At 33.4% G+C, this 16,632-nt stretch overlaps 1 protein-coding gene across 1 annotated transcript; it reads right to left on the reverse strand.

Moving 5' to 3' along the window:
* Nucleotides 1–3,274: 3,274 nt before the first annotated feature.
* LOC128156266 (band 7 protein AAEL010189-like) lies at nucleotides 3,275–10,357 on the reverse strand. Its single transcript, XM_052818329.1, has 8 exons — nucleotides 10,198–10,357; nucleotides 6,769–6,875; nucleotides 4,989–5,058; nucleotides 4,745–4,827; nucleotides 4,225–4,428; nucleotides 4,052–4,107; nucleotides 3,876–3,954; nucleotides 3,275–3,784 (listed from the first exon to the last, which is right to left on the reverse strand). The coding sequence occupies exons 1-8, from the start codon at nucleotides 10,208–10,210 to the stop codon at nucleotides 3,596–3,598; spliced, it is 801 nt and encodes a 266-aa protein (XP_052674289.1). The 5' UTR covers nucleotides 10,211–10,357; the 3' UTR covers nucleotides 3,275–3,595.
* Nucleotides 10,358–16,632: the final 6,275 nt, after the last annotated feature.

Raw genomic sequence — 16,632 nt, forward strand, 5'->3', positions numbered from 1 at the left:
GGAGGGGGGGGGGGTTATATAGGAATAGAGAAAAATCTTCTTACAGGTACAACAACAAAAGGGGCTTGGTATTTACCAAAAAAAAAGAGGTGGATAAAAATTGGCAGATTTTCAATTTTTTTAGCAAGATCTACTGTACTAAGTTGTCAAGATATTTTGATACTGTAATGCTAATTTGATCAGAATTAAGGCAATTGTTGCTCAGTTGAGCGATGTGGCCCCTGGGCCTCTTGTTTATGTTACCAATCTCTACTGTCCTTCCCAAATAATGTACTAAAACAGCTATGTATATTCTATTTGATAAAATAAAGTTTATCGGGACGGGCACTACCTCTTTACCCTCTTATGAAGATGCACGGTTCTTAAATCAATCTTATCCAATTACTCAATGGACAGCCAAAGGAAGAATAGTCCTATATGCAATTCTACTTGCTCTGGTTTGTTGTAAAATTGTACATTATTTGTGTTATACTTATTCTAGGGATTTGGGTTTAAACACTTGTCTCTGATACAGTTTCTCCATAGTAAAATAATAACCTAAAAGAAGCAAAGATTTCATCTGTCTCATACATTTGTATCAAATGAGAGAAAATAAGTTACTTCCTATCTATCATAACACAGAGTGATCCCTGAGGATGTTCCCGGAGAGAACCCACAGCTACACCTGTCCTGGTCTCCGTCAATGTCAAAGCTATTGTCTCCTTTGATTGCAGCGCATAGATCTGACAATGCACAAGTTGAAAGTTAGAGGTGTTTTAATAATCATCTGCTTTTATATCAATTTGAAAGGGGATATGGTTCCCGGTATATTATTACTGGCGAGAACTGTTCCGGCCACATATGATTTACATTGTCTATATATATAACCAGGTCAAACGGTCAACTATCAGATCAAATCCGCCTGTAATTTTGAAATTGTGTACCCACATATAAGTCAATAATTGGGTTGCTATCAAAATTGAATGGATTTGGCTTGCATCCAGCTGTCTTTGGGAGTTTTAAAATAGTCTTACCATCAACACATAAACACAGAAATGTGCATTTTAAACCCATTAAACCTAACCATCCATGAGCAGTCCTTGAAGCATATTAGTACCACTTTGTGAAAAATCGATTTGCCAACTATAAAGTTAAATCATGGTTTAAATCATAGACACTATAACTTAACTCGTGGTAATTTCAACTTTAATCTTCGAAATTCAACGTTTGTAAAGTGGAAAATTCCGACTTTAAAGTTGGTAAATCCAACATTAAAGTAGGAATGGTGGAATTTTTAACTTTAATGTCGGAAATACCAAACTTTTCCTTGGTATTTAAAGATTATTTTATAGGTGACCCTATTAGGCTTCCGTATTGAACAAAGATATATGATATGTATGCAATGTATGAGAGATTTCGAAATACACTGGATTGGCTATGTACATACATGGGTGCTTGTGAATACCCCCAACCTCCTGTTGCTATATTCCCTTGTCCGTGACACAGCACTCCTGCACTAAACTATGATTTTATTAATCAAGAAATTAATTATCATCATAATATTAGTCATGGGTTTGCAATACATTTAACATTGTTTGTTATTTTGTTGACATTATATTTTAGGAAATTATTAGTAAATAAATTAATTAATTAATAACTATACATTGTTGGTGACCATCTCAAAGAGCCTAAGCTTAAACAATGGACAATCTGATAAAAAAAAGACTATTAGGGACTTGTTTAGACCTTGACCTATGACTTAAATATTTTCCAGTTGGCATAGATCTTTATTTCAATCTCATACCCCTTACCTATATTTTTTTTAAAATCTGAGCAAGATTAAGATAATGTGAAGTAATTTATGTTCTAAAACTGGATTGAAAAGATATTAGCAATGACCTTTAAATCTGACCTTGAAACTTGGTTCACACCCTTAACTTAAAAGTCCTGTGTATGTGAGGTTTAATCCAGACAGAGTTCAGATAAGAGGAGAGTATACATGAATATATGCTCTGAAAAGATTTTTTGCTATGTCTGATATGACCTTGTCCCTTGACCTAAAAACATCATACAAGATCACTGCACACCCTTTAACTAAAGGCACTCTCTGGATGAAGTATGAGCCAGATTGGACCACGGTGAGATAACATATGATCCGGACAAGGATTGTTCATGTAATTCTAATATGACCTAGAAACTTGGTTGAAGGTCCCTGCATACCCTTTACCAAAATACTCTGTGGTTGAAGTACGAGTCAGATTTGGCCAAGGGGAGAGAAGATAAGCTCTGTTCAAGTGATCTCGGATGGACGGATCGATGGACAGACATATGCAGACAGACTGATCACTATCGCCAGCAAAGCAGGGCTCTGATAATAAAAACCAATTCATTTGTGGACGAATTAAATGTGAACACATGTACCATCAAATTTTGGGACTTTGAATGAGGTTTAAGCCTCAAAGCAAAGGCATTTGAAGTTTGCCAATATAAGTATATAATTTGCTGTACTATCATATAATGAAGAAAATGGCCATAAATAAAATAACAGTTCAAATTTAATTATTGTAGAATAGGAAGAAAAATTTACATATAGTATCTGTGCTTTATAGATTAGTAATAGTATACAAAAAAAAATGTTAGGGCTTTAATCCCTTCATAAACTTTTGACTATTTTCCTCGAATGTTTGTTTAATTTGACATGGTTGCGGGCATGCTTTTATTATTTACAAAGCAGATTATCCAAGTGTTTATTTTTATTAAAGTTAAACCAATAGGCATTCACAATTTCATCTTCCATCACTTTTTTTTTAACACAAGTACTAAACATTTTCCAGTGAACAAGACATCACTTTATGACCTTACATGCAATCACTGTTCACAGTGAAAGAGACATAAACGTTTGCAGTGTGTCATGTTTTACAAGCGTGGGTTTTGTAAAGATTGTCACCTCAAATTATGTTTGAAGAAGAAAAAGTACCGGTACACGTATTATCATTTTCACAAAATCAGAAAATTCATTATGCAGCAGAGAATGATAAAATTGCAACATAAATACTCCTGTTTTCCTAAATAATAATTGCTTCAATAGATAGCATACAAATATCTGCATAATTTAAGTGGAAACAGGATCCTTTCTGCACAGGGCACACATAATACCTCCATTATGCACTGGGCACACATAACAAGTATGAAACCATTGTTCACAGTACAATAGCAGGAGTACCAGACCAGGAACTCATTGTGCATGCATATACTCTCATCTCTCAGGTTTTATTTTATAGCAATCAGAAATCTGTTTTAAAAGTTGGAACCTTTATTCAAAATTACAACACTACATAAACATGGATTTCCACAAAGAGGAATATTAAAAAAATAAATAACATATTCTTTGACAGAGCATAGTAATAAACTAAGATAAAACCAATAACATGTAGTCAGAACAGTTTTGGAGTTTGCTGAAAATATTGTTTTTGTAATTATCCAATTCTTTTTAAGAAATCCCCAAAAAGTTTAAATCAAGCCCACTGTATGCTTTAGTACACAGTAACGATAATATCACAAAACATATACCTGGTACATGTAAAAAATCCAATAAAAGGGTTATAATACATAAGATTTACTTCTTCATTATTGAAGAAAGCATGTTGATGGGGAGAGGGAATATGATGGTCGAATTTTTCTCGGCAGAGATTGAGTTGAGAGTCTGTAAGTATCGGAGCTGGAGTGCTGCGGGTGATTCGGCAATGACATCAGCGGCCTCTTTCAGTGCTCTGGACGCCTTCTGTTCTCCCTCAGCAGCAACCACCTGATCATAGATATTAGAAATTAATATCATTTAATTCTATGTCTTTAATGAATTGTGTAGTCTGACAGACCATCATGTGTATGTATTTTACCTTGGCCCTGGCTTCTCTTGCAGCTTCAGCCTCAGCCGCCATAGCTCTCTGTAACTGGATAGGGAGGCGGACATCTTTACTGTAAAGAACAAGACAAAATGTGTGTACTCAGATATAGAAATAATGGTTAATATGTCAAAACATTGAGCAACTTTATTGATTAAATGTTGACTTACATTTCTACTCTCTCAACCTTCATTCCCCAAGGATCAGTTGACACATCCAAAATATGCTACAAAATCAATTTTCCAATTCATGAACCAAACTAATGCATTAAATGTCACTTCCCGTAGGTCTACCAAACAATGGGAAATGTATGATGTATATAAAGGGTATCTATTAACTTCACCTGCATTTCTTGAGAGATGCTTTCTCGTTCTGACAGAACTTCCGACATGGCTTTGGTACCCAGTACATTTCTAAGTGTAGTAGAAGCCAGCAGCTGTGTGGATCTAAAGGCGTCATTAACGTTACACACCGACATAATGGGGTCAAAGATCCTGTAATATACTACAGCGTCTACTGCCACCGTCACCGAATCCTTAGTCAAAATCTGGAATAGAAATCAAAATTCTTGTCTACCTGGTACTTACAATGTACACTAAAAGTTTCAGCAACAATCCTGAATGTCAGAATAGCAAATTAATGCTATCCATAGTATCTTTCATCTGATATGTACTTCTTTGTTGGTTTTAACCAAAATATTCCAATATTAAAGGAATAACATATAGAAACATGGCACATAATCTCACAATTTGAGCAACACTAGGCTATAAACAGCCATCATACACAATCATGAAGAACATACAATGCAATGCCATGGTCTAAATTTAAACATTTCCATATTAGCAGTAGATCAAAATACTAACCTCCTGTGGTGGAACATCATAAGACAAAACTCTGAGGTCAACTTTTTGCATTTCATCAATACATGGCCACAGAAAAAACAGTCCTAAAACAAAAGAAAATCAACCACCAATAGAAACATTAACATCAGAAAATGATGGAGGCAATCAATGCAAGGTGCAAACACACACAGCCCCCAAGTTACAAAGTAAAGTTGCATAACTGTATAATAAGTACACTGTAATGAGTAGATCAAGTTTTCCTTACCTGGTCCTTTTGCACCTCCAACCACACGTCCCAGTCTGAAAATAACAGCTCTTTCATATTCCTGCACCACCTGCAAAACGTAAACTCAAAGTAATTGGAGGCAATTCTACTAAATCAACTAAAGATCACAAACCAGTAAAAATGATACAAGGGTTAATACCGGACAATCAAGGAATTGTTAATCTAACTTTGCTGCATCAGAGATTCCGCATTATCTATGTCATACTAAACAAGTTTCACTGTATCAAATTAGATACACATTTACTTTAAATGATTTTCGTTAACTATACAATGAAACTATGAGAAAACAAATTCAAATAATTTGTTCAATTTTCATTTACTCCTGACTTCCATTTACATATCAATTTATACTGACTTCTTATTAAGAACAGATATTAAAAATTCCAATGGTTATATTTTCCAGTGTCTCTTTAGTCAATTAAAATTTGGTATATTTCAAAAGAAGGATAACTGACACTTGGCCTAACATGAGAATATTGAATAGCATCTTGTGAATCATTCTGTGAGTCAATGGCATACACTATTGAAATAAAGGTTTGCCTAATTACCAATTTACACAATAATGATAATTTCAATATGATAATTAATTTTAGCTGTTTTATCAGTACAATAATCTATACAAATGAAAAGATGTCAATGTGACAGCAAACAAGGTTTTTCTTTATGTGAACAGTATCCATAATCCATTTGTCAACCCTGAATTGATAAACACTACCTTTCCAGAGAAATGGAGTACCTTCTGCGAGAAAATTATTAAGTTCAACAGCTGGTATTTTTTTCAAAAATTATCAAAATCCAAGTAATATGCACATCTCCAATATATGTACAATTGATATGCAAAACAACAGCTTTTTATCTTGAAAATTGTTGGAAGAATTATCCATACGATAGGGATATCCTATATGCAATATTCTTTGAGAAAATGACTAAGTTCAATAGTTGGTATTTTCTTCAAAAATTATCAAAAACCAAGTAATATGCATATTTCTGATATATGTACAATTGATCTGCGAGACATCAACTTCCTATCTTGAAAAGTGTAGGAGGAGTTATCCATACAATAGGGGTACCCTTTTTGCAGCCACCCGACCACCAACCTGCCCGCCTGCTATTTTCACTATTCAATTATCGCATTTGTCCTTTGGAAAACTCGGTTAAAAAGTAAAAAGGAATTCAGGCTTAATGGTAGATTTTCTCACATTCTGACCCAAATTTATATCCTTATAAAAGATTTACCTTACATAATTACTATCAGTACTAAAAATTTCACTCATGTATTGTCACTGTGATAGATATCTGGTTACCAGTTAACCTAGTACTGCCAAATGTAACCTAGAGAGACCCAACAACAGTGTAAAACTCAGTGCTAAGATCGGATACCTGCCAGCAATATTTAATATAATATACCGGAACACGTAGATACAGGGATTATTATTCCACACATAATCTAAGTGGATTAATTAAAACTTGGGTATTACACTCTTAAAAACACATGGTAGAAAAGACAAAGAAAAACATTTCCATGAAGCAACAAAACAATTTTTCAAACACCCATAGTTTTTTTTTCTCTCTTATTATCAGTATCATGACCTTTACATCTTAACATCAATATTAAAAGTCAACATTGTCTTTTTTTATGGTTAAACAAAGCAAAAACTCAATAAATACCCCTCAAAGTGGTTTTTATTGAAATAATATATGAATGTGTAAATAACAATATGCAAGAGACTTTTGTTATCAGTGTTATCAGTATACCTACCTTGATTGCTATGCAGAGTGAAAATGGAAAGAATATGACCACCAAGATGAAGGATAGAAACATCAGGCAGTATCCACAGCAACCGATGTCGCCATCTCGGTCCACCTCTGTAATAAACTCAGACAAATAATCTCACCAGTCATATAAAACTGGGCGGGATCATGTGTTTGATGCATTCCTGTACAAGGTGTGCACAAAATAAGCAACTTTAATACAAAAATATATGCCCAGAGGCCTTGATGGTCACCTGAGCATTATAGCTCTTAGATTGACATGTCAGAGAGTCTCATGCTTGCATTTTACACTTCACTTTTGAGTTTCAGACCCTGATCCAAGACTCCTCTGACAATCTGCTTTTATTATATGGAGTTTGCAAACATCAATACATAAATGGGGGGGGGGGGGGGGGGGGGGGGGGGCAAGGGGAGGAGTCAAGAGTCAGAAATGCCTCAGATTATCTATACCCTAGCTCAAGGGGCCAAAAATAATAAACTTTTGGTAAAAAGAGACCTGCAGGACTGTAGTAATTAATCTTTATAATATTCAGGGTTTCATTTAAAATGCACACAAGCATACAGTTAACAGGAAATTGAAGTAATTTCCTGAAATAGAACACATACATAATTCAATATTCAATATGGCCAAGTGACAATTTACTTTGAAGTTTTCAAGTTTTAAATGTAAAATTGTTTACAGTGTAAGACCAACAGCAATAGGCTACCCGAGTGACTCAACTAACCTAAAAAAAAAAAATCATGTTCATTATATAATATACATGTAGCCATATTTGTCATCCCCTCTCCCCAAAACAAAAAGCCTTATCCCCTTGCTCCATGGGCAATGAATTTCAGAGGACATCACAGACATAATAACAATGCATTCAGTTTATCTCCAACAACAATGAAAGTATGGAAGAAAATTTAATAATATTCACTTTGTTGCCGTACAGGCCCTACCCAAATCGCCTATACCCCTGACCCTGGGGTCATGAATTCAACAATTTAGGTAGGGGATGTTATGGACAAAATAACCATGCATTCAGCTTTTTTCTAATACAGTTATATGAGAGCAGGGGAGAATATCTTGTAAGATTTAAAACATATTATATGGTCATATTAGCTTCGCCCTAAGGCTTGAGCCCCTTACTCGGGGGCTATGAATTTCACAATTTTGGTAATCTAGAGAGCTTCGTGGACTTCTTAACCATGCATTTAGTTTTTCTCAAATACTTTACTGTATGGCAATATTTGTCCCGACCTAGGGCCTGAACTCCTACCCTATGGGCCATGAATTATACTACTTTGGTAGAAGTAGAGGGCTTTCTGAACATCATAATCATGCATTAGTTTATTCACCATAGAGAAGATTTTTGAAAACTCACTTCTATTTTTTTACAATGGCCCTGCCCAGGAGACCATGAGGAAAATCACGAATTTGACAGTTTAGATTCCTCTTATTATAGAAATGCTTCAAACAAAAAAATGGTGACAATCGGCTTTGTAGTTTTCAAGAAGTTAAAAATATAAAACGACACACAACCGCAACCAATATATAATATGTCCCGATATACTGTTCCCATCCCATTTGGACATTTAAGTCAATTTTATGTTATACATATTTTAACTGTGAAATAAATACAATTGAAATAGATTGAAGGTAAAATATCCGAGATATTCCCATTGACACATCAGTTTTCACTCGTAAAAATTCACAGAAATGAAAACAGATATCTTACAGAAAGAACTATATATGATAAGAGTTAAATTTGGCCCCCATAATTCGTCATTTTTTTGAGTGTTTCGGGTACAAAAAAATGTTATGTTATATTTTAGATGAGATATGATGTAAAATATATTTTTCACCTATTTATTTGATTTATTTGCACTCACTGGCAGTATATGACGTCAGAAGTGACGCTATTTCTATAATTCAATCAAAATCAGTCAAAAATTGACATTTTTCTTACCTTTTTATGAATGGGAAATATCGAGCGCATGCTTGAATAAGGAAAAAAATTTTGTCACTTATTAGCCTTGGCTAGATACATCTCTGATTAAAATATTTTGTTTGTTCAAGCATGCGCTCTATGTTTCCAGAAATAAAAACTGCTTGAAAACAAGCTGTTTTATGCTAAAAATGCAAAAATGGCGGGAAAAAGTTGTCTTTCCATTGTCATATTTCTAAATTGTTGACAGTTGAATCAAAATGAACACTATTTAAAAACATCACATATATATCTGTACAAAGAAAACAAAGAATTACAGTAAAATGACAATGTTCATTTTAGGGAGCCATTTTAGGCCCATAAAATATATATAGCCCTTTATTTATTTATTTTTTATGGGAAATTTTGACATCTTTCTTCCATTCAGAATTCACTGAGAATGTGTAAAATGATAATGTGTGAATGGAATTATCTTTGATATTTTTCAATTGCACTTCCTTCACAGGTATGTGTATTTTTAATGAAAACCGCCCAAATGTGCTGCATATATATCTTGGGACAGACTACTGTACAGTTGATGAACGTAGAAAGGTATTTATGATTATTTAAATATCAAGAAAAAAATGGGGGAAGCAGAAACTTGGATAAGAGCACCTGAGGTGGCCTAAAAAGTTGTTTGTGAGAATGAGTGATCATGAATAATGCACACAGAGAAACAACGCAAAAATATTTTATTGGATCACAATGGTATTGCAAAATAGTAAAACCTGTTTTGTCAATTTAAAATATCTAGGCCCCCTGAAAAGGATTTAAGTTTTATAAACTCAATTGTACTGATTAGTACAAAAAATATATGTCCTGTTGTCATTTGCATATCTAAAATAGAAATGGAATAGAAATGGGGTGTAAAGTAATTAGTAAATAAGATCCAACAAATTCTTTGGCTGCCACTCTGAGTCTGTACTCTGAATGTTCATGCAGAGATCAATAAACTCCACATATCTGTCCATTTAAAGAAGTATGCATATACATGTGGGTTTTGAATTATATTTATAATACAGAGAAATATGTAGAATGTTCAATATTGTTAAATGAAAGCCATATAATATACCTGTACATGTAGTCTAACGAAGAATTCTGGCCCCACCCAACAGCCTTTGGATATGATACCTTTATACCCCCTCCCTAATATCGATCTGTCTATAATAGAGCGTCAATTAAAAAGAAACAATATCCTGCTACAAACTAATGTTTTACGATGTTCTTTCATATCCCCGATTTTCATATTTGTACAATATAACGCTATTTACGCACTTGACATTGTCATTTACATAGCTTAGGTCTGCTGCAGAAGACATGTAACTGTTACATGAATCAAATTTGTTTTCATGTAGCACCTACAAATTGCTTTCATCGATATATCCCATCATCTAAAGTAAAATAATATGATTCAGACATAAAATAAGATTTTATTGTCAACTTACCACCTTGTCCCATGGTTAGGGGTTTTGCAAAATATTCTAACGAATTTGTCAATATCTAGGTATAGGTTATAAACAGAAAAATCCGGGTACTCCAATCACGTGACTCTCTGTTGCCGTTGCATGTGATAAAACATACGGCGAGCTATTCGCGTCAAAATGGTATGCACCTACTTCAACAGATCGGAGTTTACTCTTCAAGTCAACTCTAGGTTTTCTTTGGGTTTATACTCTGGGGTACCTGTAAAGTGCGAAACGAAACAAAATGAAATATACCGAAACGAAACAAAGCGACACAAAAAACAAAACGAAATGAAACAAAAACGAAATCGAGCAAAATGAAATGTATATGTTATATATACATATATGTCATTTTGCTCGATTTTAAAATATATTTTATATTATTACTTATTAGGTTTGTTACTGACTGTTTACAGAAATTTGTGGGGTCGGTAAAGTCCATAGAAAATCCGCCTCGCCTTCTATGGACTTCACCGACCCCACAAATTTCTGTAAACAGTCAGTAACAAACCTAATAAGTGTTTTGTTTTGTCGAGGACCTAAAGTTTGATATGTAAACAACAAAAGACAATATATAACAATTAAATTCATAGGCTTATTATCTAATTTTGTACCTTTCTCGTCAGTCGTCTGTGCAAACCTAGATGCCAATGTATATAGGATCGTTTTATTACGTCATGGGCAAAGGGGGGTCACTCTAAATATTTCAGGGCTTAAAAATTAAAGGTATGGTTGAACGTTTGTGTAAAAAATCAGCTCAAATAACGTTACATCCCCCATGTTGCCGTATAAATTTTGACGCCCGCCGTGTAAAGAAATTTATAAGGCAATCACGTGACGCCATTCATCCAATGACGTAGAGACATTTTAGTCCGAGGCAAAACAAAATCCATTTATATGTATACTTATTTTAATATTTCCTGCTTAAACATCAACTCCATTGTAGAGCAATTTAGCAAATGAAAATAGGCATGTGCCCACTTTTTCTTCTTTTTTCCCCCATATATCCATTCGCGACTTTATATTCTCGCGATTTGATGCAAACCCGTTGAATCGCTATATTAAGTACTCCCGTAAAATAAGCAACCTTCAGTTATACAAAAACATAGGAGGGGCTCCTTCTCAGAACTACATGTACCTATCAAAAAGCTGGACCCCACAATGATCTTAAGTTAATGATATGCATAAAAAACAGTAATACACTTTATTTCATTTATCTCAATGTGTACAGTTATTTTGGATTTTTTTTCGCAAATTATGTTTATAGACATTCGCAATACGTAATAATAGTAACTTTATTTCGCGTAGCAACAACATTAAATAAACAAGCTTTTATACATGTAACATATCAATTTTGAGAAATTTGTTGTATAGTAAAACATAATAAAAGAGAATACTATGCATATTTTGAAATAAGAATTTTGAAATCAAATAGTATGCACGAGCATATTTGCAGCTGGCAACTGATTTACAGCATGCACGTATAAATAAAATACGTCAATAGAGAAGGGAGCCTTTATCGGTGACAAATTGCTCATTTTTGTGAATTTGGCGTGCCACAGGGGTGGGGGTTGTTTCAGTTTGATATACTTGTACCTCTGTATTTTATGGACTATACTGCGTATACTGTTTTTTTTTTGGTTAATTTTAGTACAGAACTTTTAATTTTGATATTATTATGTCAAATTTGCCCCCACAATGTTTTCTGAAAGAAAAAACTGCTTGAAAGCAAGCCGTGCTAAAAATGCGAAAATGGCAGGGAAAAGTTAACTTTTTTATGTCATATATTTCAGATTGTGGGCATTTGGGTCAAAATGACCATTATGAAAATGACAGGGAAAAGTCAACTTTTTCGTGTCATATTTCAAATTGTGGGCATTTGGATCAAAATGAAAATTATGAAAAAACTTCATAGGCATATCTGTACAAAGGAAGCAAAGAAATATAGTAAACTGAAGATGTTCATGTTAGTAGTCAATTTATAATTAAAGGGACTAAGACTATTTACTTTTTTTGTATAAAATGTTTTACTTGCGCTTTTTGACTGATTCATCAAAATTTGAATGTTAGAAGTCAAGTTATAAGAGAGGTACAGAGGTAATAATTCATTGTTATGTAAACAAAGTTCGAGTCTTATACTTGTTTACAAATAATATTGAGTATGGAATTACCATTTCTTTGACAAAATGACCTGTGGCAATCAAAATAAGTTGATTCAATGTGTTCATAGATAATATTACCAACTAAGAAAGCAACGTTTAATTGAAAGTTACACCAATAAAGACATTCGTAAACAATAACAAAGCTCGAGCTTTGACAAACTAACCATTCTAAACATTACAAATGGAAAAACAAAATTTTAAGCTCAAATCGTGTCTATGTCCCGTCAAGGCCCATATCATACATGTATATAGTCCTTTACAGGCATTCTAAAGTAGATATTAAAGTAAACTAAAAGTATTCCAAAAGTTGTAAATAAAATCATATTTAAAGTTAAATAAATCACTATGGAACGCCATGGCTGCCTTATAGCATAATAGTATAGGTACATTATGTCAAATTATCATTACATTATGTCAAAGTCCATTACGTGGTGTGAATATATCTTTACGCTAGGTCAAATCGTTATTACGTGATGTCAAAAGCACGTTAGGTGAAGTAAACATGCCTTTACATGATGTCAATTTTTTACGTTGTGATGTAAAACCATCCTTACGTTATGTCAACATTGTACAACCAAAGGTCAATACATCATGACATTATTTCGACACTGTATTACATGGGGCGAATGTATCCTTACATTATGTCAACATTTTATTACATGATATCAATGCATTTTTACATTTTATCAACACCTTAATGCATGCTGTTAACTCATCCTTTCATTATGTCAACACTTTATCACTTTATGTCAAAAGTACATTACTTGATACGAAAATGTCTTGACTTTTTGTCTAAACTTTATTACGTGATGTAAATAAGTCTACATTAGGCAAATTCTCTATTCCGTGATGTATACGCTCTATTACTTTAAGTCGAAACATCATTCCGTTATACAAACACGAAATCCTTGGTCTTTGTATATTTGTCATGTTTTAAATACAAAATTTACTATATAGAAACGGTTCGCCGATTTACCCGAATGGACCCAGAAAAACCCCAACAGTAGACACTAGTAAGAAGCAGTGATTTAATCATACAAGAATGAAAATATATATAGGCATATATATAGGTCTTCTGAAAGCTGTAAAAGACAATTTAATTTCTCGAGAGTGAATGAACATCTACGTATTTAAACATTGAATTTATAGCTTAGATAGACCTAAGTTATAAGAATAAGACTTAAAATCCAAGTTTTCTCGTGCTCATCGGCCCTTGAATATTTAAAATGAAATGGATATAAAATCTTAAATTAACCCCTTTATTGTTTTTTTTTGGGGGGGGGGGGATTTAATATTTTATTTTTGATTTATACTTTTTTTACTTCAAGAATATTCAAATTACGTTCGTTACTACACACTCAGTCATTTAGCAGTCAGGGTTCTTTATCGTTCCAAAGCCTGTATGTCGTGGCGTAGACACCCAGTGCATATTTAATTTTCTAAAAGTTAGTCTCAAAGTATTTAGTAGTTAAAATAAAGTATCTAGTAGTTAAAAGTAAACATTGCTATTGCTATCTTAAATTAAGGATACTGACCCTAACTACACAATCATGTAGGTATGGCCGTTCTGCTACAAAATTATTATGCTATGAAAATGATTTTTTTCTTATTGCTGCAGAGGGGGTGGAAATGGTGTTTGTGGATGGGGTACGCTACGTTCTTCTGGATAAATTTTCTCCTTTTCATCCAAGAGGGCACTTGATAACTTATATGAAATAAAATCTACAAATAAATTACAAGAGATCTTTATCCCCTTTAAAGACCTTCTCCATCTTGATATAGATGTTTTTATGAAATGTTTGTTTTAGGTAATTGTTCAGACAGAGGGTATAAATCAGAAATATGTTATAATAAAAACGCACACAAATAAGAGAGGGGAACTGTATTCGCCGATTTCAGAATTATTATAAAGAAAGGCAAACACTTTTGGTAGAATCGGTACTGTTTTCAGGGTTTGCCCCATACATGTAACTTACTAATTTTAATTAAATGAAATAATTCGACAGCATGAGTGTTGGTTTTTGTAAACAGTTAAATGTATGATCATGTTACATATATTTTCTTTGTAAGTATAGAATAGGCGTGAAAATAGGCTGAGAAGGAAATTTACGCTCATTCCGTTCTGTTCCGTTGAATACTAATATCCACAGGAGTAATAATATATTGCGGAACGTAACGGAACCAGAATCTTACAAATAAGTCAAGTACTGCTGACATTGTAATTTTAAAGATGGTATGCTTTGGAATGCGTTTCGTTTGTTTTAAATCTCTAACTAATAGAAAATATTTTTTTGCTAGCTTAAACTAGTTAGTAAGTTCTGCCGTGAAAATACTGTAATATGTTAATATTAGAGTAGTAAGTAATATAAGTATGTATATTTTTCTTTAAACAACGAATTTAAACAATAAAATTAAAGATCAATCTTATTTTGAAATGAAATGAATAAAAACAAAATAAATCATTATTTTTAAATTTCTATTTTCCCATTGGATGACCCTTTACTGGTTCCGTTCTGTTCCACAAAATTTCAATAACCCCTGGATACATTTGGGTAAGCTTACCGTTTCCTTGTATATAGAAAGGCCGATGTATCCGTGTTCGCGTAACGAAATGATGTTTCACCTTAAAGTAATGGAGCATGTACATCATGAAATAGAGAACTGACATACAGCAAAGACTTATTTTCGTCACGTTATTAAGTTTAGACATAACGTCATAAACTTATGACATCAAGTTATAAAGGTTTGACATAATAAAACGATATATTTACACCATGTAATAAAGTGTTGATAAAATGTAAAAATGCATTGATATCATGTAATAAAATGTTGACATAATGTAAGGATAGAATCGCGATACATACTGCAGTGTTGATATAATGTAAGGATATATTGAAAGCATGTAATAAAATGTTGACATAATGTAAGGATACATTCGCCCCATGTAATACAGTGTCGAAATAATGTCATGATGTATTGACCTTTGGTTGTACAATGTTGGCATAACGTAAGGGTGATTTTACATCACAACATAAAAAGTTGACATAATGTAAAGACATGTTTACTTCACCTAACGTGCTTTTGACATCACGTAATAACGATTTGACCAAATGTAAAGATATATTCACACCACGTAATGGACTTTGACATAATGTAATGGTAATTTGACATAATGTACCAATAGTCTATTGCTATAAGGCAGCCATGGCGTTCCATATTATATTGTTATACTTTCATGTTAAATACTGAAATCTGATTGGTTAAGACGCAGTTAATAATATTTACTATTACCCTCAGCGTTAGCAACGCACTTGGCAACGGGTAACATTAAAAAATGTTACATGCGCGAAAATTATGCGCGTACGGTTCGCTGTAGAATTCACGTTATTCCTATATAAAAGCAGTAAAATTTTCTTAAAAATTTTAAAAAAGACATTCAGTATAACAAAATAAATAGTGCCTGTTTGGGAGGATAACAGTTGAAATTGACACCCCTCGAAAACCATTGTCAACCTCCGCTTCGCGTCGGTTGACAATGGTTTTCTCGGGGTGTCAATTTCAACTGTTACCCTCCCAAACAGGCACTATTTATATAATATTTACATCTACCAAATATTATTCCCTCTAGTTCTTACGGAAACTTATAGTTAATTCATAGCTTTATAGAAACCGCCAGACTGAAATCTACACGCCATGTTTATCGATTGGTCGAAATCTACAGCGACTGAAACTGACAGGATTAAAATTGATATGCACTCTTTATCGATCGGTCGAAACCTACAGCGACCTAAGAAAAATCACGGACTGCACGAAATAATCATGATGATGTCAGTCTCACAGGAGACGATTTGGCTATTTCTTTTAGCTAACGTGCTTATGTACATTAACAGTAATTTAGTGAATTTTACTTACTTTTCATAATCAATTTATTAATTAACTAAAAGAAGGATATTAATATAATCGTTGATGATTCATGCGGGTTATGAAGGTAGCGATCATTGCAGAAAAATTTTACATAACCCGCATTAGCGGGTTATGCTAATGCGGGTTATGCATTTTTTCTGCAATGTCGCTACCTTCATATCCCGAATGAATCTTCAAAGAAAACATTTTATTGTTTAAATAATTACTTGAGATAAGTTTTTGTTTGTAAGAGTGGACCCCCCCCCCCCCAAAGAATTTTGGGGGATTGTCTGGTTATATAGTAAGCAAGCAATACTTCTTACAATCGACAGCAGTGTAATTTTCAAAAATA

The sequence above is a fragment of the Crassostrea angulata genome, chromosome 7 (assembly GCF_025612915.1).
Source record: "Crassostrea angulata isolate pt1a10 chromosome 7, ASM2561291v2, whole genome shotgun sequence".
Classification (NCBI taxonomy): domain Eukaryota; kingdom Metazoa; phylum Mollusca; class Bivalvia; order Ostreida; family Ostreidae; genus Magallana; species Magallana angulata.

Excerpts from the sequence above, each read along its gene's own strand:
- LOC128156266 (XM_052818329.1), bottom strand. Across the intron at positions 5,059-6,768 it reads CACTCTGCATAGCAATCAAG|GTGGTGCAGGAATATGAAAG; the intron begins GTAGGTATACTG and ends TACGTTTTGCAG. Across the intron at positions 3,955-4,051 it reads AAGGTTGAGAGAGTAGAAAT|TAAAGATGTCCGCCTCCCTA; the intron begins GTAAGTCAACAT and ends TGTTCTTTACAG.